The sequence below is a fragment of the Corvus moneduloides genome, chromosome 12 (assembly GCF_009650955.1).
Source record: "Corvus moneduloides isolate bCorMon1 chromosome 12, bCorMon1.pri, whole genome shotgun sequence".
Lineage (NCBI taxonomy): Eukaryota > Metazoa > Chordata > Aves > Passeriformes > Corvidae > Corvus > Corvus moneduloides.
Genome location: NC_045487.1, coordinates 12,688,144 through 12,712,030, shown reverse-complemented (window position 1 = coordinate 12,712,030; position 23,887 = coordinate 12,688,144). Strand labels below are relative to the sequence as shown.

Sequence of the window (23,887 nt, the reverse complement as noted above, 5' to 3'; positions counted from 1 at the left end):
TAGTTTTGCAATTATTTTGATGAAGATACCCATGAAAAAGAGGCAGATTTTTTATAGTGCTGCAGAGTTAATGGGACCATTTTTATTCATAAATACTGAGTTTAGTTTATCTTTTTAAAAAATGTTGCCAGTAGAAAATGCTTAGAGTGACATCTACATGTTCAACAGCTGATGAGAGATGTCAATATTTCCATCATTGGCAGTCACCTCCTGCACCATCTGAAAGGTGAGTGGTGGGCAATGAGATGCTATGGAAGGAGCCAGTAAGGATTTCGTACAGTTGCCATGCATCTTGTCTTTTTCTTGACACTAAAATGATTTATATATTAATGGAAAAATTCATTCCCTAGAGTAATTATTCAGCTGCAAGTACCTAGAACTGAAAAAATTCCAGTGGTGACTATTAAGAACTCTTCTGGGAGAATTGAAACTACTGGAGAAAAAGCCAGGTTAACAGAACTTTTTGGAATGTGTTTTAATAGTTGTGAAAGTTTAAAAACAAATGTTTCTGCAGGCATTTTTAGAGAGGAAGGAAGGGAAGAAGCAAGGATGATGTTGGCCGTAAGAGTGAGGGAAGAGGGTGGAATTCACAATGCTGTTTGGCCTGCAAGTTACCTCTTAGTTCAGTTCCCTGCCACTGCACACATCAGGGATGGCGGAGCAGATGGAACTGGAACACTACACCTCACTCCTCTTGAGTCCAGGGTTATACTGGATCATGGATTAAAGAAAAGCAACATTTAAAAACAATTAAGGATGCCTGGGGTAGAAGCCATGTGCAGCACTGTGTGAGGGTGTGAGAGAAGTGAGGAGCACAGGGAAAAGCCTCCTTGGATGAGCCACTGGCTGCACCTGTACCCTGACAACGGTGCTTGAGTTCTCTGTGCCTGAGAGCTGTGCTATTGGTCTGCAGCTTTGGTGAACAGGGAACTGCCTTTTAATGTGAGGGGTTTCTAAATATATGCTCCTTTCTGATAAGAAAGCCTAGAATCATTATCCAGACAGTGTCTGGTAATACCTCTACATAATATGAAGAATTGTCTGCCTGAGTGTCTCAGAGATCACTACACTACACCCATGGGGTATTTTTATATACTGACAGCAGGTGGGTTTGTTAGTTTCACTTCTGGTCATGGGTCTGAGCTTGCCCTCCAGTTTTAGGATGCTATAAGTAGATAGCAAGGTTTCTCTAAGAAACATTCAGTCTCACAAAGCTGAGCTTTTGTTAATTCATCACACTGCATCAGTTTTATATAAAAAGTTTATTTCTCTTCCTCATGTTCATGAGAGTTGCACAGTAATTTTAAAAAGAGGGAAGTTGTACGTTCAGACACCAATGATGTTTGCACTAACTAGACTCAGAGACAAGTCTACACATTGCTTCTAGAAACTTTTGGTTGAGTCCCTGCACGGTATATAGGCACATTTTAGTTATGCTTTGACTTTTCCAGATACTTGGTAGTCTAGGAAAACTTATATGCAGCAGAGGAGCTTAAAAATAATAGAGAATGCAAAAAGAATAGTTTAGTGCTTTATCGTAGCAGAAGTAACTAATACAAACCCTTCAAAAGCCATCAGTTCCAAAATTTAATAAACAAAATTAGTTTAACACACAATATACACACATGGTGAATGCACCTGAAGGACGTTTACCTGGTTCTTAAACAAAATCAAACAAACAGCTGTAAACTGAACAGAATCTTCAGCCTGTAACTGCACCACACTCATTTTCAGGGACAGTGATGGTCTTCTTAGGCTCTTCAAAGTCTGAAAGTTTACAACAGATAGCAGGTCACTGAGCACAGAATATGCAATGAAAGACATACATATACAGCAGAGCACACCACAAGTCATTTGCTATTTGTGCAGATAGCCCTGTGTTAGCTGGTTGGTCTGCAACAGTCCCAGAAAATCCTGTGTTCCAGTTGGTTCTGTCACAAAGCCTCTGTGTAATGTTATGGAAAAGAAAAGGCTCAGTAATTTTGAAATTGAAATTTCTTGAGCAGTTTCCTTGAAAATAGGAACGAGTTCCTGAATTAATCCTACTCTTTCAGTTGAAATGTTATTTAACGAAAACTTTCACAAACCACAGATCGAGTACATTTGGTATGTGAATTGCATTTCTTGAGAAGAAATTCTTCCCTGCCCTACCCCAACTCTAGGAACACTTTTGGTGCACATGTACTACACAGGGGAGGTCTGGGTCTGGCACTGAGACTCCACTGATCAGACCCCCTAATCCAGCAAAACAGCCACTACTTTTGTCTGGATGAGGTGAGTTGAAATGCTGTCAATTTACAAAGCACAACAGCTGGCCAAACTAAGCAAAAGGAGTGTGCAGCCAAAAGCCTGGTGAAGAAGGAATCATGATGTTCTCATTTTAGCAAGTGAGGAATTTTAACTCCTCTCCTGCAACTTCACACTAAATGGAAAAACTAAAATTGAATGAATTACCAAGCTTTAAAACTTGGCAGTAATATAAGATGGATTATAAAGTAATCATGTAGCTGAACCAAAGTTCCATACATACAAAAGATTGATTTTGGACCAAGACCAAAGGCAGCAAGTTTCCATTTGAAACAGAATTTAAAAAGGAGAGAAGAACTGAAAATTGGAACCACACTACTGCACGTTCTACCATAAACTAGTATAAGCATCTCCAGCTGTGGTTTTGTTCCAGCTGAACAGATGCTACAAGATGTTTTAGTATACTCACCCTCTGTCAGATCTACCCAGTTGTCTTCTGTCTCAGGCAGGGGAACCGAGATTCCCATTGCTTTCCGGATTCCATAGGTACTGACAATATCACCTGGAGTCACTTGCTGGGCAAGTTCTTTCAGGTTATTGGTTACTCTCTCCGCTAGAAAAGGTAAGAGGATGTGTTTATATGCTATAGATAGACACAAAATTGTTGAAGCACCCTGCAAGCAGTTTAATCATTTAAGTACAAAAGGAACTATGTTAAATAATGTTTCTGCACCAGAAGAGTTCTGTTGTGCTGCGTGCAGCCATGCAAGGCATCTTGGGCACGAAGAGATGGGTAAGAAGAACAGGAAGAGTGAAACAGCTGTTGCACGAGGCTTGCTGCCATCAGGAAACACCGGAAGTTAAAGAGTAAGTTAATGAAACTTGGGCTACACTCAGCAGCTGGGAGAGGGCTGGTGCCACCCACACAGCACCATTGCTAGTAATAGACAGATTCTGGGATTCAGCACAGAGCTGTGGATGTAAACTAGAGAGATTGTTCTTGTTGCTACAAATGTGGTTTTCCCTCAAGAAGGAAGCTGTAAGTAGTGAAACTTAAAAGAGATAGTATTTGATCTGGTTTAGACTTGGTGTAGTACCAACTTAGTCATATTTCTTCAATAATGGGGAATTTATCTAATCACATCAACATGGTTTAGTTTAGACCACGAATAGTGTTGCACAAGTCAGTTTTACTTGCAAAACATTCACTCTCTGCACAGAGTCTTGTCTTAGAGGGTTACCATTAACACAAGCTGTGTAATTTAATTGACCTGTAACACAAGAAGCTTTGCTTAAATAACTAAGGAATGTATGAGTGGTATTAATTAGTGTAACACAATAGACTGATAACTAGATTAATCCTGGACCAAAGCTAGTCTTGCAATAGGAACTTGGTAATAGTTAAACAACCCTTATTCAAAGACACTGCAAAACTTATGGAGGTATTTGGCTATTGTCTGCCCCATGGCATAGAGAAGCTTCAATCACTTCTAGGGATATTTAGGAAAAAAGAGGAAATACTTGTAACTACTGTTCAAAATTTTCATCTGGCTTTACATGCAAAAAAAATTTAAATTAATCTTCTAGGCCTAGCAGGGCACATAATCTACACTATAGCTCTTGAGACTTTTTCCTTCTTGGAGTTGATAGCAGTTGGGACTTGATCAATTCTGCAAGAATGATAAGAAAAAGTGTATTTACCCAAATGCATTTCTCTGTAAGATGGACCCAGAAGACAAATCATGTTAGGGGGTGGTTTTGTACTCAGTCGTTCATTTTGAGCATCCTGGAGTTCTCTGAGCAGCTTTGTTGTTTCATCAAGTTTCCTCTGGAAGATTTCAGCCTCTGTTTAAAGAGAAGAAGAAAGTCCTCACTAGTAAGACTTAAGAAAAGTCTATTTACTTACTTTATGATATAAAATGTTGTAAGGGACTGAGAAACTGAAAGAATTACAGACATATATCAGAAGTATGACTACCAAGAAGACTCACCCTCAGAATCAAACTCTTCTATAGGCATGCCAAAGTTTGTAACTGCTTTTAGAGCTGTAAGTCTGTCACTATTAGCGTCCAACCTGGCAGCAATATCCATTTCCATAACCTGAAAAAAAACCCCAAAAAACCAGCAAGTAATAATTTAGATAATACTCAGCCTTGAAACAACAAAACTGCCTGGGGAAGATCAGAACACAAAGTTAAGGTTAGTCTGTATTGCCTTTTCTTCTTTTTCTCTACATCTTGAGTTCTTTTACTCAGAGTTTGAATTGAGACGCAGGAGATCGAGTATTCTTGTTCGGACTTAGCTGTTTATTGTATCTTATCAGTAACACAGCTGCACAGTGTGTGCCTCTTTGTTGGAAGGGTGGAAAATGGCTGTGAGTTTTAATTTTCCAAGCTTTTTAAAGTCTAAACTAACCAATTATGAGATATGTTTTTACTTACAATCCAATTACTAACTTTTCATGTTCTGCAGTGCGGAACTTTTGACCCAATGACAGAACATTCAGATTTGTGAAGAAGAAGAAGAAGAAAGAAAACACAAATCCACACCCAAAATCCTCCATATTGTAACCTATTAGTACCTATATCTCTTAAACCTAATTTTCTACATTTCTACATGTTTCACCCAGTGACGTAACTTTTAATTACACAGCAACGACCTCAGTATTATCGCACAATTTAGGAAACTTTTCCCAGGGTTTTGGATCGAATATAGTGTGTTTCTGAGGATCACTCCCTCTCAGCACTGAAAGGCTGAAATTCTCAGAACCCAGGGTTCCAACAAGTCTGCTCTATAAAAATAAAGTGGACATACAGAGGGAAAGCTGAAAAGACACCCTGTGAAACTTACTGTTCTACAGTTACTCTGTTTATTATTCTATTTCATACCCAAATAGAAAATGCCATCTGCAAAACCATTGGGGATATGCACAAATGATGTAGTAACTTAAGACCAGCATCCCAATTTAAAAACAGTTTAAAATTTTCTTCAGCTCACCTAAAGGAGATTTTATCGAAGATCTGAGGCCAAAATTCAGAAAACCTGGGCACTGGCTGCAGATGAAGAGATGCTTCAGGAGAGCAGCCCTGGCCCTAGAACTGCTTTCTCTAATTGAGCAATGTTTGGGTGGAATGATTTGAGATCTATAACGTATTGCCTACAGGGGCACAAAGTGAGAACTTCTCAAAGACTGCTACATATCATGTGGCATCTTACACGTACATTACAAATTCATGTTAAACCAACCCAGATTACGACAGAAACAAAGCTATAGCTCCCAACAATCACAAACAAAAATATATAAGTATTTTCTTCCAGTTCTGTCGACATATAGTTAAGACAATGTTTTGGAGAACCTTACTCTTCTCATGCCTACAAAGGGACACACCATTTTTACAAGTCACAGGGTGTATTTACAGCTTGTCAAAGTCTCAGTGTGGCTGTACAGGCCTGAAGGTTTTAGGCAGTTTTATATCTGTGAGCTTGGACAGGCTGGTTGGAGAAGTTACTTAATATAGAAGTATTATACCTTTACATCTTTCATTGCATCGCTTCTTTCATGTGGGCCTTCAGCTTCCTCCAATGGCTAAATAGAGAAAGGATTTTTAAAGAAGGCGTTAAAATTACTCTTTTAAATTCAAAGAAAAATCTTAAAGATGCAGTATTTTTAAAGAGAGGTAAATATGCAATGTTGTAATGTTCTTACACTGTAAAGCAACTTATAATGCAGCTATTTTTTAGGGTCTTTCTTGGGGTATTAACATTTACTAAAATACATTTTTTCAGCTCAGGTTTTCTCTTTGCAAAGTTCACAGTGATGTCACATCAGAGACTATTTACTGAGGTGTAGAAGAGGAAGGGTGGTTATTAGAGGCTGAAATATTTTCTGTTTCTGTATGTAACTGTATTTCCCTTAATACTGCCAAGAGTAAGTGGCCAAACCCTGTCAATCAGTGCCCCTACTGGGTACTAGGAAAGAGCTAAACGTGTGATGCTAAGGAAAGGTGTGAACTGAGGGAAAAAGGTGATCTTTGGTCCATGAACTATTTCTAGTATTAATTAGGTAATTGACCCATTAGTAAAAGGCTACAATCTGTTTATTTCAAGTTTGCATCGATTTGAAACTCAAAGCAAGACTTTTAGTTAAAAGGAACTGTTCTGAGGAGATTCACAAATAATTCTTGGATTGTCAATTAAGTTAAGGTTGTCAAATGAGCCCCTTTGATTCCAGTTATGTTTAGCACAGACAGGACTGGAATCTCCTAAGAATTTAAAGAGACGCTGTTTGGTATTTTTACATAGCACATATTTGAGTTTAAAAGCACGGTACCAAGTAAAGGGAAAAACTACATATTATTTCTCCTGAACTAAACATTGGCAGCTAGGAATGTGATAAAATTTTCATGGAAAAAAAGCCTATCAATGATCACCTCATTTTTAAACAACTGCTTATTGGTCTTGGAACAGGAGTTAGTGATAATAGGAATGGGACAATGGACAAAATGTGTGATTATATCTCTATCTACAATATGTTGTTAATATTCACATTTCACTAATTAAAAATATAATAATTCCTTTACAGAAAATCCTGCCACTGGAGACAAAGGTCAGTCTTCATTTTCCAATTCTATCAGTTAAAAGGAAGCTCATCAATAGGATCAGCACCATCTTTCTCTTGCTTTAGAGCATGTGTGCTAAAATCAAAGAACAGATAGCACACAAATCCATTCTTACCATTTCTAGTTCTCTGAGAGCTCTAGAATGTCCTCCTTTAGTTAGAACATCAAGCAAACTATCAGCCATTAAGAGAGGATAATCCTGGGATTTCATAAAAAAATCTTGAATACTGAAAGAATAAAGATAGTTAAGGTAACTACTTTTGTATCAAACGTCTAATGTAAAAAAGTTACGCAAGGTCAAACCAGTATGTGCAGCACAGAAAACACAAGAAGTAGCACAGGGCCTGATCTAAATGGCTTGCTTTAGTTTAATCATCCATGCCTTCTGTAGCTGAGGAACCCATTCTGAAAGGAACACTGGAAAACTTGGAAAAGTGTAGTGTCTCAGGCAGCCGCATCAACACAAAAGCAAACTTGGACAGGCACTTCATGTTAACACTGTACTAAAGTATTTCCCCATTTCCTAAGAATTGATATCACTGTGCCTGCTCCTTGTGAAATTCTCGTAAAACGAAAGAGCTTTGAAGTTTTTATAATCAAGAATAATAAACCAATAGAATTAATTATTTTTACAAAGCTGTATCTCGTTCAAAGCAGTACTTAATGTTAAAAAAAATCCTGTTTGTATAAACATTTGTACAACTCAATATTTTCCTGGCTTTGAACATGAACCCTTCAGTTATAAATACATCTAAGTTTAGACAGTGTATTATTAGGAATCAGCAGCATCAAAATACTTCCACCTTGGCTAATTACACTTTAGAGGCAGGTTCTTCTACTGAACTATTTGTTTCTTACACAAACCCCTGCGAGCTATAAAGACAGCAGTGCATTCCACAGAAAAGCAAGCCCATCCTGCAGAGAGTTGCACATAACTGCTTCTGTCCATGTGAGCTGTACTATGCATCCTGGTTGCTGGATTACCTGGAAGATCCTTGATTAGAGTCTTCCCCATATGTTGAATAGATTAAGTCAGAATCTTCTTTGCTTATGTTGGCAAATGTTGAATCGTAGGTTGGCGCATAGGAACTGAAGGGGCCGTAATTCAAGTATGCCACTAATTGAATAACAACAGTATTAATTATTACCCTGCTCTGCATGCATCAGATAGAAATGAGAAGGGGCTGTAAAACAATCTCCAAAAAGAAACTTTAAAGGAATGTATTTCTTAAGGTGGAAACAAGCCTTCACCTAACACCATCTGTTCACAATGTAACAACTTTTAGTAACATCAAATGCATTTGTATTTACAAATATGTCATTAACACCACTGTGTGCCTTAGCACAGCATGAACAGTCTGACGCTGGAAACAGGTTCTCAGGCTCCCCCCTCGTCTTTTAAAGCTACCAAAACCCTTTCTCTATCTGGTAGTTTCTCTTCTCCATGTAGATGAAAAGTAAATATTTCATCCCTTTTGTATGTTTAAATTAAGCTGGACTCTGTGATGTGCTGTTTAATTGTGTGATAGACACAAAGAATCATAAAATGGTTTGGATTGGAAGGGACCTTAAAGATCATCCAGTTCCAACCCCCCTGCCATGGGCAGCAATACATAATAACGTGCTTTATCTTTAGAAGTCCTTAGTTCCAAATTAGTAACAAGATCAACACACTTTGTTTATACAAGAAGAATTTGTATTTTTTAAAAAAACATCAGCGCTTACCTGGAGTAACCTTGTTTCTTTTATCTTCTTTGAACCCTTGTAATGTATTAACCCCTGACTGAAGCCTTCCTGCTGTCATTCCCAGCTTTACAGGGCAGTAACCTGGTTCTGCAATAGGATATATCAAAATACATAAACAGAGAAGGCATAGGACGATGTCTAAATTCACTTAACACTCACAGCTAAAAACTCAGAATAAACAGGACATGGCTCTCAAAGTGTGCTTTTCTATCCAAATGGTTCATATTAATGATCTGGGACCCAGACAGTTCCCAATTCTGAAACATCTGTGACCTTTTGGGTCAGCAGACACTGCACTCTGTACATGGACAAGAAATAAGAGGATCCCAGGAAATTCTTCAGCAGCAAACTGTTCTTTTGCAGCTTCCACAAACAACTGACACAAACCAGAAAAGCAACAGCACTGAGGGCTCTCACCAGCTGCGCCTAACAGCAGCCACAGCTAAGGCTGTGTGATCCCTCAGCTGCAGCTTTTTCAATCCAGATCTTTATCAGACTGGGAAGAGGCATTCAGTTCTTGGCCAGGATTTGCTCATCTGCCCCTGCAAAGAAGCAGCAGACCAGGTAGGTAGAAGTGGCTTGTTACCTGAACCATACTAACTTACCTCCTGCAGCAAGGTCAACTGGATTAAGAAGGCCCAGAGTGGTTGTACCATCTGGTTTTCTTCTTTCAAATTCACACTGAAATAAGATCAGACTATTTTAATTTACATAGTAGTTGAAATTCCTGATCCTTAAACTAATGAAAACACTTAATGAAACTGTTCTATCTGCAGCAATAAGAAAGGAAATCAGTCATTCAGAAGTGAGTGCTGCTCTAAAATTTTACTTTCCCTAGGTAACTTTATTATAGGTATAGGTACAAGGAATTAAGATATGATAAATATTAATGTTTCTACAGAGGCCAAGAGACAAAAAATGTAGAAAATGAAACAAGCATAGTATTACCAAACTGAGTTCCTTCTCCTGTAACATTAATAACCTTTGATCAGGTATGTGTCTGTTTCAGAACTATGAGATTTTTGCAGGTCAGATTTATTTTCTTGAGCTTTCTACTATTCATCCTTTCCTATTACTTTATTGAAAATTTAAGCTCAACTTGCTCTGCTGATGAAATTTAGCATACATTCAAATAGCGATTTTTTTTTTTAACCTTATGATGTTATATAAATCATCAATGGTGTAAAGTGGTTATATAGATTATCAATGGTGCAAAATGGTGTAAGCTGTAGTAAAAGCGGATGTGGAGTTTCAACTGGTGTAAGATGCCAAGGAAGCCTGGTTTATGGAAAAGTGAAAGGACTTATCAAATCCCCCAATACTTACTTGGCTGTTTGCAAGGCGCCTGGTTAACTTGCCTCCAGACTCCCTAACAATCCGATCAATCTGCTCTTGTTCCCTTTCCAAGCTGGTGCTTCGTAATTTGTCTTCGAGCAGGTCTTTGTCCTTCCTGTGAATATACCCACACAATGTAGTGACTAGCTGGAACACCAACTGGCTAAATAACACAAAAGGATACTGTGACAATATTGTTTTAGCCAACTCTGCAACTGGTTTTGTAGATCAAACAACTAACAATGAAAGAAAGTGCCATTGAATATGACTGTATTTAATACAGCTGGGGAAGGCACGTGACAAAGGTTTACAGCAGCAGATGCTATGTTAGTAACCGTAAAGATTTCTGTGTAAAGGTCTCCCACAAAACTAAGATACTTTTGGTATATTAGATACTCTTCATTTGAGTATCCAGTATTTATCTACCTAAATATTTACTATCTTCATACCTGGTATTTCTAGATATGAAAAGCTATTTCAGGAAGTACACTTTCTGTAGCTAGGCAGCTGCATGTTTCAAATACAGCCACAAACAACAACAACAAAAAGTAATCGAAACTGGCTATGTAGCTTTTTGTACCAATATGTTTAAAAGCTCATGTTTGCAAGCTTTCTCCAAAACTATACTATTTCTGTGAAATAGACACTAAACCAGAAAATAATTGAAGGAATGGAGGTGATGAGCAGTACAAGGTTATCTACATGCAAAAATGATTTTATCCCATAAAAGATTCTAAACTTATTTGGTTTTAGTAAATGAGGATGCTTTCTGTAAGTGTTGACACCTTGAGGTGAAAATGTTTTAGTGTATAAGTGGTACCAGAGAGAAACCCATATCCACTGGTTCCTAAGTCATCTTGTTTCAGTAGCATTTAAAAGGTGTATCCTATAACTATTCAGATAATACTTCACTTTTTGTGCTCTTTGCTAGGTGTTTTGAATGCTTTGGTGTCACCATCCATAGGTTCTGCTCTGTCTTTCCCAGGACCATTTTCCTCTTCCCCAGTTTGCTGCAGTTCTGTCTTGTCCTTCTGCTTCCTTGTCTTCTGCAGGTCAGCCATGAATTCTATACTTTGTTTCAGGCTCTGAATTCTCTCCTAAATAACATCAAAATCCTTTTATTTGCTGTTTCCATTAATCTTTTGTAACCTAACCAGGAGGCTCATTTTATTTCAGTTCTTTCTTACACTAGCAAATATAAACAGAGTCTAGAAGGTGAAATATTAAATGCAACTATTTGTACAATGACTGATCTGGCAGCAGTACTAAAACAATGTACTATTTATATTCCGACCTACAAGCATTTGATAAATACCAAGCAAGGTTTTATTAATTTTCAAGAGATCCCTGTAAAAGGGAATAAAGAGAGATCAAAAAAAGAAGCAGTATACTTTTTAATATTTTGGTTGGTGTTTTTTGTTACCTGGCTGAGTATCTTCATCCCTGAGTGCAGCAGTTTTTTTGCAGCTTTGTAGTAAATGGTGTCTGGTTTGTTGTAAATCATTGCATTATTACACATCAGTTTGAAGTTATCCTGTATGAACATTAATAATTTTGGAATGAAAGTTAATTTTACAGCGTATTATACTGATATTTTGTTGCTAATGTGGTGTCTCAAGCTTTAGGGGAAAAAAAAAACCTTAAAGACTACTTTTAATGAATGAATTTAAGAAATCTATCAAAAATGTAAACAGGAATAAGTATGTAACTTAGTTTTAAGACTTGAATCCATCGGCCCAACAAACATCCTGCAAGTATTCTTAAGTGTTTAGTATTGTTTGTAGTTTTTCAAGTTTTAAGGGAAGCCCTCTTAGCTACAACTACCCACCTCCAATGAGCAGTAATTAAAACAAAACCAAAGTGAAGCAACATAACAAAGACAATGAAAAGCTGCAGTTCAGAGTTAAATTATTACAAAGAATATGCAAAAATTTTAATTACAATGAAGAAACATATGCTTGTTTGAAATTCAAGGGAGCTAGAAACGGCACTTCTATATGCACTGCAGCCTCTACAGGTGAATATGTTTTATCACATTCTCATCTATTTACAAAGTTAAAACTAAAAACTAACTAGAAACAACTGTTAAAATAGGTAATATTCTTCTTAAGTTTTGGCAATCTAAAGAAGAATGTGCAAGAAAATACAACCAATACTATAAACTAACATCTGCCTAATTCTTAATTACACACAAATTACACCTCTCAGGTCCTCATCTAGCCCAGTAAAGAACTAGAGAGTATTTCTGATGAAGAAAACGAAACAAAACTAGGTCCCACACCTTTTAAAAGCTTTAGGAGGCTTTAAAAACAGGCCCTTAAATCCATTAGACACATTACAGCACCAGGATAAGTGGTTGCTGCCAACAGGACCAAGCACACTGTGCCTTCACTCATTGATCTACATGACTAGATTAGACTGGAAGAAGTAACAGATCTAAAAAAACAGGCTGAAGGACAAACTGACAGGTTCTATGTAATGCTGCACAAAACCTGAAACCATCTGCATCTTTTTGAGATGCACATTTGCAAACCAGAAGTGTTTTCTCTTTTACTGCCAGAACTTACTCGCTCACAAAAATTCAAGAAGAAACATTTCTTGAGGCAGAAGTACTGGTTCTTTTTGGCATCTTTATATTCTCATAAAATATTAGACTTCAGGTCAGTTGAGTATAATATATCTTTGTAGTCAAAACAAAATTCAAAGCATTACCTTTAATTCTTCTATGGACTGGTACCCATTGTTCTTGATCTTCTCTTTCATGGTACTAAAATCCATTGGGTTTTTAATGATCATGGAATAGCCAGGGGCAATAAAGTCAGTCACAGGAAATGAAAAGAAAGAACTTGGATCCTTTCTGTTAAGAAAGGAAAGACAGTTTTTGATGTTTCAACTTATAACAAAGAACATACTGAGTTTGGAATTAAACAGAAAGGAAATACCTAAGCTGAAAAGGACTCAGAACTATAAAGAGAGAAATAGCTTGTGTCAGCATAATCTTTCTCTTTCAAGGTTGAAAAGATCTTGTATGCAAACCCATATACCAAAAAAGTGCTACAAATGTATTTTAGAAGTTATTTCTATATTTAGATAACTACCTGCGTTCCAAAAAGGATGAAAAAACCCAAACTTTTAAAAAAGATTTTGGATTTTAACACAGGGATTTTATACTATATTATAATTAATTAAAAAATATATATATATCGTAAGAATATTCTTGTCATTCATCGCTTACTCTGACATTATCAGAAGGGAAGAGACAGGGTTCAAAATCAAAAGTGCTGCTTTTTGTATGCAGGGAAATGGAGCCAAAACTAACACAGGCATTTTTTGATAACTGACACCACACCTAGATCTTGAAAGTTTACGGATAAGAGAAAACTTGCAAACAAAGTTTCAAGCTCAATCTGGTGAGACAGCTAAAGAGAAAGATTTTTCAACCACTCTTGTACAAGACACAGATACTCTTAAAGTCAAGAAAGATTATCTTAAATAAGAGACTGCTTGAAAGAACTGCAGACTTGATTGTTTTAAACAAAAGACATTTGGCTAGTAAGACATTAAGAGAACATGGTTGAAGTTTTCAAGTGCATGCTTCCTTTTTATAGTAAATAATGCTAAAATAGGAGAACTCAAGGTAAAAGAAACTTTGGCAAGTTGATTATAAACTCCTGTGCCTTCCTTTCAAAAGGTTCCCCTAAAGAAAGCATCACATTACTGGAAAATTATCCTGGGTTTGAAAGCTTTTTAAAACTACTATGAACTTGAAAGTGCAGGTGTTCACAAGAAGCCTAATTTGAAGAGAAGTTCTAAGTGTATGTTCTTAAACTAGCACTTAAATTTCTAAAATAGCCCTCTTAGCAATATATTTAACAATAATATTTTCACTCAGCTTTGTATATGCCCCTTCCCTTACTGTGTGTTATTTTCACTACACAGCTCTGCAAGCCTGGAGCACAGACATTACCTCTGCAGCTGTCTCATGAGTTGATTCAGAGCTTCCTGAAGGGGTGTCTGTTCCACCTCTAGACCAAAAACAAGGCGGGGAGAAAGGGTGTGAGGTAGAACTGATTGCACAAGGAATTAAACCTCCAAGATATTAGAAATCAATGAACAAAGCTGATACACCTTGAGAATTAAGTAGAAAGAAAAGAATATGATGGCAAACCCCACAATACCTACAGGGGATCTGCATTTCTCATTGCCCTTACTTGCCATTATGCTCGCTCTGACAGAAGTACCAGACACCACTGTGCTAAAGAAGTGTACAGCAAGCTAATTCCAAACTTGTATGACTTGGAGAAAAACACTGAGATGGCAAAAAATGCCAAGTCACTTGCTATAGAAACAAAGAACAATAAAACATGAGTCGACTAGAGAAAACATGAATTAGCAAAAGAAATTTCTTTTATACCCCTACCTTCCTGCTTTGATAAAGTACTCGTCAGTGGTTTCTCTGGCGACAATTCCATTCTGACCGGGGTCTGACATTTCATTTCCTGTTCTCCCTCACTGTCTCCATGGTCTCGATCTCGTTTCCTTTTATCCTCCTGGAAAAATCGTTATGGAAATGTAAGAGCACCTGAAAACCCTGCATTATTACTGTACATAATGCTCTCTAGATTTTTCAAAACAAATTCAGAAAGTTTAAAAAATAAGAATAGTTTGCAAGTGTTTAACAGTTCTGTATTCTTTATGTACTGTCTCCATCTGCTGGACACTGAAATAATTCAGCCATACAATGCAATGTATCACTGAATTAGTTTTTTAGAAAATGTGACAGCTAATGCTGTGTGTCCTTTAGAAAAGAGACAGGAACACCTCACACACCGAGTCTGAACGTATTCCCGTCTAACGATACAAGTTACAGTCATTATCTGCTGACCTTCTGATGGGAAACCTAGAGAAAGTCAAAACATTTTTTTTTTTTTTTTTGCTAAAATGCAGTAGTATGAACACATACCTTAACTTTTCTCTTTCTTTTCTCCTTTTCTTCTCCAGGAACTTGTTTTTCTCCTTTCTTTCTCTTTTTTCTTTTTCTGTCCTTGTGTTTTTCATGTTCTGATTTATCTTCGTAGAGGCTGGAATCAAGTCCTGCATTTCCAGTGGAGAGCTCAGCAACTTCATTCCCTCCAACTTTCAGCACCAGCTTCAGTGGCTTCTCTACGTATTCTTAAACCAGCAGAGAAACAAACTGTGTGAGTACCAAAGAAAACACACTTCCGTCCTCAATAACCCCGCGCGATCCCTCCGCTGCTTCTGGCTTCTTCCAGAGGCCGTCACCGCACCATTTCCTCATTTCCAGCCCCTGCAGCTGCTTCTCCCCCGCGCAGAGCCGAGCCCCGCCCGTCTGCCGACCCCGGGCCCGCCGGCGGACCGAGGGCCCCGCAGCCTCAGCGCGGAGCGTTCAAATGGGCCCGGCGGGGCGGGGCGGCCGCCACTGGGGGCTTGAGGGCCCGCGCTCGCTTCGGGCCGCGCTGGCCGGCCTCCTCTGCCCGCCCACCCCCACAGGGACGCACCCTCGTAGGGATGTTTGTCCGACTTGTGCTTCTTATGCTTCTTCCCCATGGCCCAGGCCCGGCCCGCCCGGGAGAGGCCGCGCTGTTGAGGCGGAGCCCGGCGCGGCCCCGCGCGGCCCGGGAGCAGGCGGTGGCGGCGGCGCAGCGCCCCCTGGCGCGCTGGGGGTCTGCCGCAGGCGCAGTGGCCGGGGAGCGGCGTGCTGTGGGGTTCGGGATACGTTCCGCGCCTGAAGCGGCGAGCTCGGGGCATTTTCCGTTGTGAGCAGCTCCTTCCGCTCCCCGGGCAGCGTCGCCTCTCCAGAACCCTCACGGCATCCTACCGAGTCGTGGAATGTTCAAGGTTGGAAGAGCCCTTTAAAATCATCACGTCCCGCTGTGAAGCCAGCACTACCACTGTAACCCTTAAACCACATCACCTGGCGCCAGATCCACGCACCTCTTAAACACCTCTAGGAATGGTGACTCTACCACCTCCCTTGGCAGCCTGACATCCGAAGAGCGATTTTTTTTTTTTTTCTAATATCTGAGGTGAATCTCGCCTGTCCTGTGCCTGCCCCCAGCTTCCTGCGGCCTCTCCCCTCACGCAGCCGGCAGCAGCTCCTTGCTGCTCCCCTGGCGGTGCCCCTTGCTCCCAGCCTGAGGCGGGCTGTGCCTGCATCCCTGTCCCTCTTATCCCACCCTTGGGGCCCCGGGGCACTGCAGCGTTTCAGAGGCTCCGGCAGGATTCACGGAGTCACAGAATCACTGAGGCTGGAAAAGACACCTGCGGTCATCGAGTCACACCTGTGACTGATCACCACCGCGTCAACCAGCCCCTGGCACTGAGTGCCGCGTCCAGTCTTTCCTTAAACACCCCCAGGGATGGTGTCTCCACCACCCGAGTACTCAGCCTGAGTGCTGCTGCTCACGGAAGCCGGTGCCACAGAATGTCCCCTGCCATGACTGTGAGTGCCAGGGGCCAACAGTGACAGCAGCAGAAGGGGTGCTGGGGCAGCCTGTCCTTCTGACAGCAGAGTTTACTCTGCACTCGACTGGATGTCAAGGGGCCTGAGAGAGTTGCCGGCTCCTTGGCTGTGGTGTGGCCGTGACCTGGCTGCTGCTGCTGGCCGGGCACGTCCGGCAGAGCTCCAGCTAACCACAGACCCTCAATCCGGGACAAAGGCCGCTAGCCGTGGCTTGCTGTTCCTGGAGTTTGAGAACCTGTGCCCGAATTTGTACCAGTGAGAAGAGCAGGGGATTTGTCTACCCGAGGGAGGGTTGGCAGAGGTGTGTAGAATCTGTACCCATCCAAGCGACATGTCTCTCCAAACAGCAGTGATGGTTGTGCCTGTCCTCCACAGGCTGGGACAGGCTCAGGTTTGCTGACTGAGTGCCTAAACTTGCTCACCAGTTTTGAAAAGAAATACTTTATAATCATGTTAAAACTCTAAGGAAAATATATGTATTGTCCATTACAAGTCAAAAGTAACTTAGAAATTCTGACCTCCTAGAAGTCTTGCAAGTTGCCCATTTGCCTTGCCTGAGAGTGCTCCCAAAGCAAGCAACTGGTTTTCAAAATTAAATGCAACTCTGATTGTATAGTCTTTCAAAGTTAATAGTATACTTTTTGTTATTGCTTAAGCTGCAGTCATTGCTGTTTCAACAACACTGTGTAGGTATTGTTTTCTGCCAAGACCTCTTCTATAATGCATCTTGAAATGTCACTTCTCTGAAGTTTGGAGTGGAAAAATAAACTGCTTCTATTTCAAAAGAGAAGCTTTAATTTATTCCCACACAATAGTCCTGTAAGTATTCCTCAACTTTGTTGAATCATATGTGATGTTTTACAGCCAAAAAGAAGAAAGTTGTTAATTAGAAGTTTATGATATGTGTGGCTGTACAGCGATATAAGGTTTGTTTTGAGAGCTTGTGAAGATCGAGAAAATCTCTTGTCTGTTGTCCATTCAGTCACTGGGAGTGTAATCAGATGTGACAGCTTTGTTTTGCATTTTGCTGGTTACATTACTGTCATTTGGTCTCCTACTCAGAGAATTGTGTGGGTGGTGCTCTGGAATAAACCACAGCTTTCCTGCTTGATCTTACTCCAGTAGTTTGAAATTCAGCTGTAATGGATGCAGTTGTTTTTCTAATTCACATCTGGATCCTTTAATACTCTTATTACACATGCAGTGAATGTTCTTAAGCATGCTTTAGTGAGAGGTAGAGGGCTTTTGCTTGGGATGTGACCACATGTAGAAAATACAAGACTAGTAAATATTTAAAGGACATGTTTTATAGAATGAAAAAAATGTTGCTATATCCTCTGTTCCCACAAGAAGACTGGCAGACTTTCTAAGGCTTTTCTTTTAAATGTCATATGGCAAGACCATTTGTTCAATTGTTATTCTGAAATTTCCTGACTAATCTTGCCCTGAAATTAATAAAATCTGAGAGAGTTATACACCAGCAAGTAATGTGAGATTCTGGCCAATATTGAGAGCTGCTAGGTGTGTCCTTCAATAGCCTCCTCTGGGTCAGAGAAGGATACTTCTGAACAGTTAGTCCTCACACGCACCCCTAGAATACACACTGGCTTTGCCATCCTTGTCTCTAGCTCTGCTTTCACATTAGAAGATCAGTATTTCTTCCCCCTCTGAACCCCTCATACCCTAGTTGGGCATACTGTCTAAAATATAATTTGTAAGCCTATGAAGAGTGTTATCGCCATTTGATATTTGAAAGGCAAAGTGTTATTCTTGTTGGTTGCATGCACAGGATTAATAAGTTCAATTCATTGCCTATTTTCTGAGAGTCATGTTCCTAATCTGTGTCAAGTTTCTAAAGCAACAAGCATTTAAGAGTGAGAGACAGTAATGTGTGTTATCACTGTTAGCCACTAACAGCGAAAATGCTTGAAAACAGATGGTTGAGTCATGAATGGTTTGGGTTGGAACGATCCTTAAAGACCACCTAGTTCCAATCCCTCTGCCAGGGACAAGGACACCCTTCACTAGACCAGGTTGCTCAGAGCTCCATCCCGTCTAGCCTCCAACACATCCAAGATATCCAAGTGTTTTCACATGTACTGTTTTCCGTCTCCTAAAGAACTTTTATTGAGACCCATGGAAAGCATAAGATCATATTAGTGTATATTCATTTTGCTAGACATCAAATACCATAATTATTTAAATTGGTCATTTTTTTTTTTTTTTGGTTGGTTTTTTTCCAAATGATAAAAGAAGGATGCAATAAGCAGGGTCATTTGTGGGTTTGTTTTTGCTCAGTGAGTATATAGCACAGGTATTATAATTTAATGTGTTAAGAAAGATGTAAAAACTTGGTGAAACCTTGTTGCTTTAATCACTGGTTCAGGAGGAAGAGGTAGATCCTGGTAACAGCAGGAAGGTGCAGTGGCTGCTGCAAGGCACAGGAGGAGAGTGGCAATGTCTTAGGGAGAAAGTTTCTGTGAGTGCAGAAACATATAGAAACCTGGGATGCTAAAGTCACTGAGAATTTTTCATAAGCAGGTTTGGTTTGTAGTCTGTGACATATGGAAAAATTGGGATAAGCAGTTTTTGTGACAGACATTCATTTTAAACCAGTATTTTACACTAACACACCTTTCTAATAATACCCGAATACATATGGCTGAAGTAAAGAATGTAGTCAATATTTTATTGATTGTTCTGTTATTAATATGACTTTTAAGTCAGTTACTCATTAGCTGAAAGATGTGATCAATATTACTATTTTCTTGGTTCTGTGAGTATTAAAGACACATTGTCATTTTCCATGTGCATGTCCTGACAAAATCCACTGTGACAGATGGAATTTTTTCCCTTAATTTTAATAGACAGTCTCATCATTATGATGCATTTTCTCTTTTTTCAGTTTAGCACTGAAGTGTCTAATTCATTTACTCATGAAAATAGGCAATTATCTGTTTCTTCCCCAAGATCCTTATGACTGTAATAAACTTTATAATAAGGTTGTGATTCAGTCATAAGCATGATTATCTTATTGTCCATAGAGCACTCATATGGATCATGCCCTAAGATCTGTGTATGTGTGTGTATTTGTACAAGTCTGTGTTTCGTAAATATCTTTCCTGTGACCTTGCCCAAAACCTGCAGGCACCTCTTTTAATAACTCTCTTTTGAAGTGATTTTGTGCATCTGAAGAAATACCTTGTTGCACATCTCTGAACTAAAATAGCAAAATTTTTGCTAGACGTGCATGAAATTGCATGAAATTTAAACATTTATGACTTTGGTTCTTGGCTGCTATTGCTGCACAGGTTGGGAAAATTAAACAGGATTCAGCTGGATCCTCATGAGAGGAGATTGATGGACAAATGGGATTTATCCATCATCCCTGCTTTTCCCTAGTCAAGTAGTGGGTTTGGAGCAAAAGAAGGGAGAAACCTGAACAGCAAGCAAGTTGGAACTGAAGCCTGTCTTAGCAATTGCAGCAGGTAATTTCCTTGGGGAGAAGAGATGTTACTGGCAGAGGCCAATATGTTTTAAATATATATATATATATATATATAGTCAAAATATGGAGTGGATTTCCAGATAAAACCACACCATCTGGTAGCAGCATAAGAGTGGGCATTGAAATTGAGGATGAAAAGTTTGAGCTCTAGTTTGAACTGATGGGTCCAACCTAATAATTTTTTGAGATGTAACCAAATTATATTTACTGTTGGTTCTGAGCCTGATTCCATCACTCTCACTCGTGTGTAGTCCTGCTCATTTCAAGTACATGCAAGGTTTGCTCGTTCAATTAAGATATTACCAGCCAGTTCTGAACTTCCTTGATTCACGTTCTTGGCCAGACTTTAATTAAAGTCCTAGACATTTTTTCTTTCCACAGTATGTATTTTAATTACTTTTGTCATGTTTTAAGTTGAATAAAGCATCTGAAAATGCCTGCGCTTATAGCAGGCACATCACAGTGCTCCATTAGACATGTATTACCTAAGGAACATGGAGAGAAACCTTTTCCTAGGAAGTTTTAAGTTGCTGTAAGAGGAAAAAAGATGACGAAATTTGTACTTGTATTAAATTTGCACTTGTAAACTATAATAGGAGAACGTTTAATACAAGTGTCTGGCTGAATCTCTTAGATGATACTCCAGTTAATTTTTTTTTGTTTAGGTAGCAAGTAATCTTTTAAATTAAATTTTGTTTTGTGTAGTGGTATCTCTAGAGGAAACAAATTGAACAGAAAAAATAAGAGCATTAGGCCACTTGGTGGTGTAATATGCAAAGGAAAAGCAACTTGTCATGTTCAAGTGAAGGAAATTTACATAATAGACCGCTTTTGTTTGCTTATTATCTGATTAAGCACAGTACATGACACTACATTAATGGTTACTTTTTAAAGACCTTTAATTTCATTCAAGTAGTCGAATAGATTTTGTAGGATAAATTCTGGGTTTAGCTCAGCTCTTTCTGAAGGTGTTTGCGTTCAAGCTATTAATGGTCTGTTAGTTGGTTCAGAAATCCTGATACAGTTCTCTGTGGGAAATGTATAATTTAAGAATTGAGAGGGCCACATGGGATCTGCAGTGTCCCCCTGCCATGTAACAGCTTTGGTTTTCATCTGCTGGAGTCTGGTGTCCTTCACATTCCCAACAGGTGCAAGAGCTTCTCCCCAGGTATTTGTATTTTATACACTGACGGAGGAGCTCGAGAGGAGCTGTGGCATTGCAGTGCTTTGGAGGTGGCTTGAGCTGCACAGGTTGTGACCAGAAAGCAGAGGGAATGGGCCCTGTACTCTCCTGCAAATGCACATGGGCACCAAAGGGGAGGATAATGTTTGCAAGGGCAGGTTGGTGGGGCCTATTTATATTTCTCCCTGCAACAAGAAGAATTAAAGGTCCAGCCTTCTGTCACTTTTAGTTTAAACTTCTTAAAGGAAGGTGTTTGAGCTCAGCAGGATGCCACAGGGTCTGCAGAACAGTGTGTGCAGAGACTACATTTTATATTGTATGCACTGGTGTTCATGTCAAGGGAGAAAAATGAAGATAAAAGAATCAGTATAAGGCTGCTCTGCAAATTCTAGCAGAAGTAAACAATTTCTGTGCTAAGTGTGGTCCACTGACAAATGTCAGTGTTAGTCAAACTATTGTTCTGAAGCAGTAATCAGAATTTTCTTTCAGAGGGGAAGAAAAAATGAGGGAAAAAAGAGGAAGTTTCCATTCCTGTTTAACAGAAATATCAAACTAACAGTTAAGTTTTATTTTCAGATTGAGGCAGGAAAAGATAAAGATGTTTTGACTGGTATTTAGCTTGAGTTTGGTTTGGCTTTTTTGTCTACAACCTAGAAAGAAGTGAAAATTAAGAACAACTTCAGCATGGGCTGTTCAGACTAAATTGAAAATCTGATGTAGCCTTCTCCTTGATGATTGTATCATATTTAGGTACTAAAAGAAGTAGCAGTTCTCATGCTAAGTAGTAGTAGTTGCTAACATTAAGAACAAGCAACCAGGGTAGTGTCCCAACGGATACTAATGTACTTGGTTTTGCTTCATTTGCCTGAATGTGTAGTAGAAGTGAGACCTTCACATGTTAGCTGTAAGGAGGAGCTTACTCTTTGAATTGGTATTCTGGTGCTTCAGAAGACAGACAACACCAGTGATGGTTATCTGTTGCTATAATGCTTGTTCTTATAGATAATGGCATCCTGGATCATGTTCTCCTGGAGTACCTTCAGCACTCTGCAGATTTTTGCATAAATTAGACCTTGAATATTTTTAACTTTCCTACCACAAGCCAGGTGGCAGATAATTGGTCTTATGTTACACATATTGTCTCCTGAAACTTCTAAGTGGTACTGATGACCAAAGATGTAGTGTGGATGGGAACTCACAATTTGGAACACGCTTCTATAGTTCCTGTGATATGCTCTGCAATTTTGTTCTCTGAGTGAAAGCTTGGAGAAGAGCAGCATAAACAGAGTGTACTGTAAGGTCACTTGACCCTTCAGATTACTAATTATATGTAACCAAAATAATATTATTTTAATATCCAGATGTTTAAGACCTAATGCAAACCATGAATCTCTTAGAAATTACTAAGAACTTTTAGTTTAAGCTTCTGCTTTTTTTTTTTTTTTTTTTTTTTCCCTTCATTCTAAATCCTCTTGGTGGAATACAGTCTTTAGAAAAGATTGGCTGAGTTCAGAAAGTGACAGTTCCAGAGAAAATGAAATTAAATGAAAACTGTGAGAGATTTTTCTGGCTAGGTTGATTTACTAGAACTCTGAACCAATTTTAGTTCTTTCAAAGTCTTTGAGAATAACTAGCCTGATGTGGAATGAGAGGGGAGGTGGATGCAATCTGTGAGGAGGAACATGGCTCCACTGTAGCTTTATCATGCTTCTGTTTACTATACTGCACTTCTATTGAGAGGGTTTGCTGAAAAAAGTTTACTGAATGACAACTATATGATCAATCTTTTTACCTTTAAAGAAAAAAAATCCTCTCATTTGCTTAAGGGAGATGGGGAAGGAGTTTAAGGGTTTAAGCATGTAACTGTTCAGATGGAGTCTGTTTGGTTAGACCAAAATTCCTTATGTCATTGCTCATTAATGTTGTTGTAGCAAGTGTTTATGCATGAGCGTCCGAGAAGAACTGGATGTGATCAATTCAAAATGCCCTTGTCAGACTGCATGAAGTATTTGCTCTGAGATATATATGGAAATGCATGTTTTATAATTTATTCTGACAGGGTATTCACATTGCTGCTTTAAGTATTTCTCCAGATCTTTTCACAGTAGATGATCAATTAGTGCTTTACTTGTTCTTTCTATTAATTTAAAACATGGAAATGACAATATGGCCACTTCTTATAGGACTTTTGTGTATCCTGTGAAATGAAATCAATCAGGTCAGTGATCTGTCTGGTTCTGTCACCAACAGGTAGAGCTGCCTCTTGTTGCAGTGTCTTCCTTCTGCCCACTCTGATAGAAGGTCAACAGAACAACAGCCCTCTGGAGGCCCCAGGGCAAGAATCAGAATCTGATCCTGGAACTGAAATGGACTTTTTATGTAGGTTTAACTCTTCTTTCCCTTCTGGGGTCATCATGTCTCCAAAGGAGACTACAAATTCTAAAAATGGCTTAACATGTTATGAAAGTTTACATGGAGTTGCATTAGGCAACTTAAATGTGTGGTGGTGAGATCAAGTCTGGATGTTACCTCCCAATGTTGAAGGACTTTGCTTGTGTGCTGAGGATGAAATGATCCACTGGTGTCTGAAATTTTAAGCTCATATTTTGGTTTTCACCATATCTCATGTCAGGTGGTTCCACAGGCTGATTGGACAAGGAGGTGTTTTCAGATTTATCAGTGTTTTATACTTTCTGTCCATTTCATTCACGTCCTTATTTTTCTATACAGAAAAGCCCGAATTAGAGTCATAGTTACACTCCTGC

At 39.1% G+C, this 23,887-nt stretch overlaps 1 protein-coding gene across 1 annotated transcript; it reads right to left on the bottom strand.

The window, feature by feature from the left end:
* Positions 1–1,243: 1,243 nt before the first annotated feature.
* On the bottom strand, positions 1,244–15,588 carry BRD7 (bromodomain containing 7). The gene is made up of 17 exons (XM_032121442.1): positions 15,467–15,588; positions 14,911–15,119; positions 14,368–14,497; positions 13,915–13,972; positions 12,660–12,804; positions 11,371–11,481; positions 10,860–11,044; positions 9,939–10,062; positions 9,218–9,293; positions 8,592–8,699; positions 7,851–7,983; positions 6,982–7,093; positions 5,777–5,833; positions 4,239–4,347; positions 3,949–4,092; positions 2,717–2,860; positions 1,244–1,767 (listed from the first exon to the last, which is right to left on the bottom strand). The coding sequence occupies exons 1-17, from the start codon at positions 15,513–15,515 to the stop codon at positions 1,703–1,705; spliced, it is 1,959 nt and encodes a 652-aa protein (XP_031977333.1). The 5' UTR covers positions 15,516–15,588; the 3' UTR covers positions 1,244–1,702.
* Positions 15,589–23,887: the final 8,299 nt, after the last annotated feature.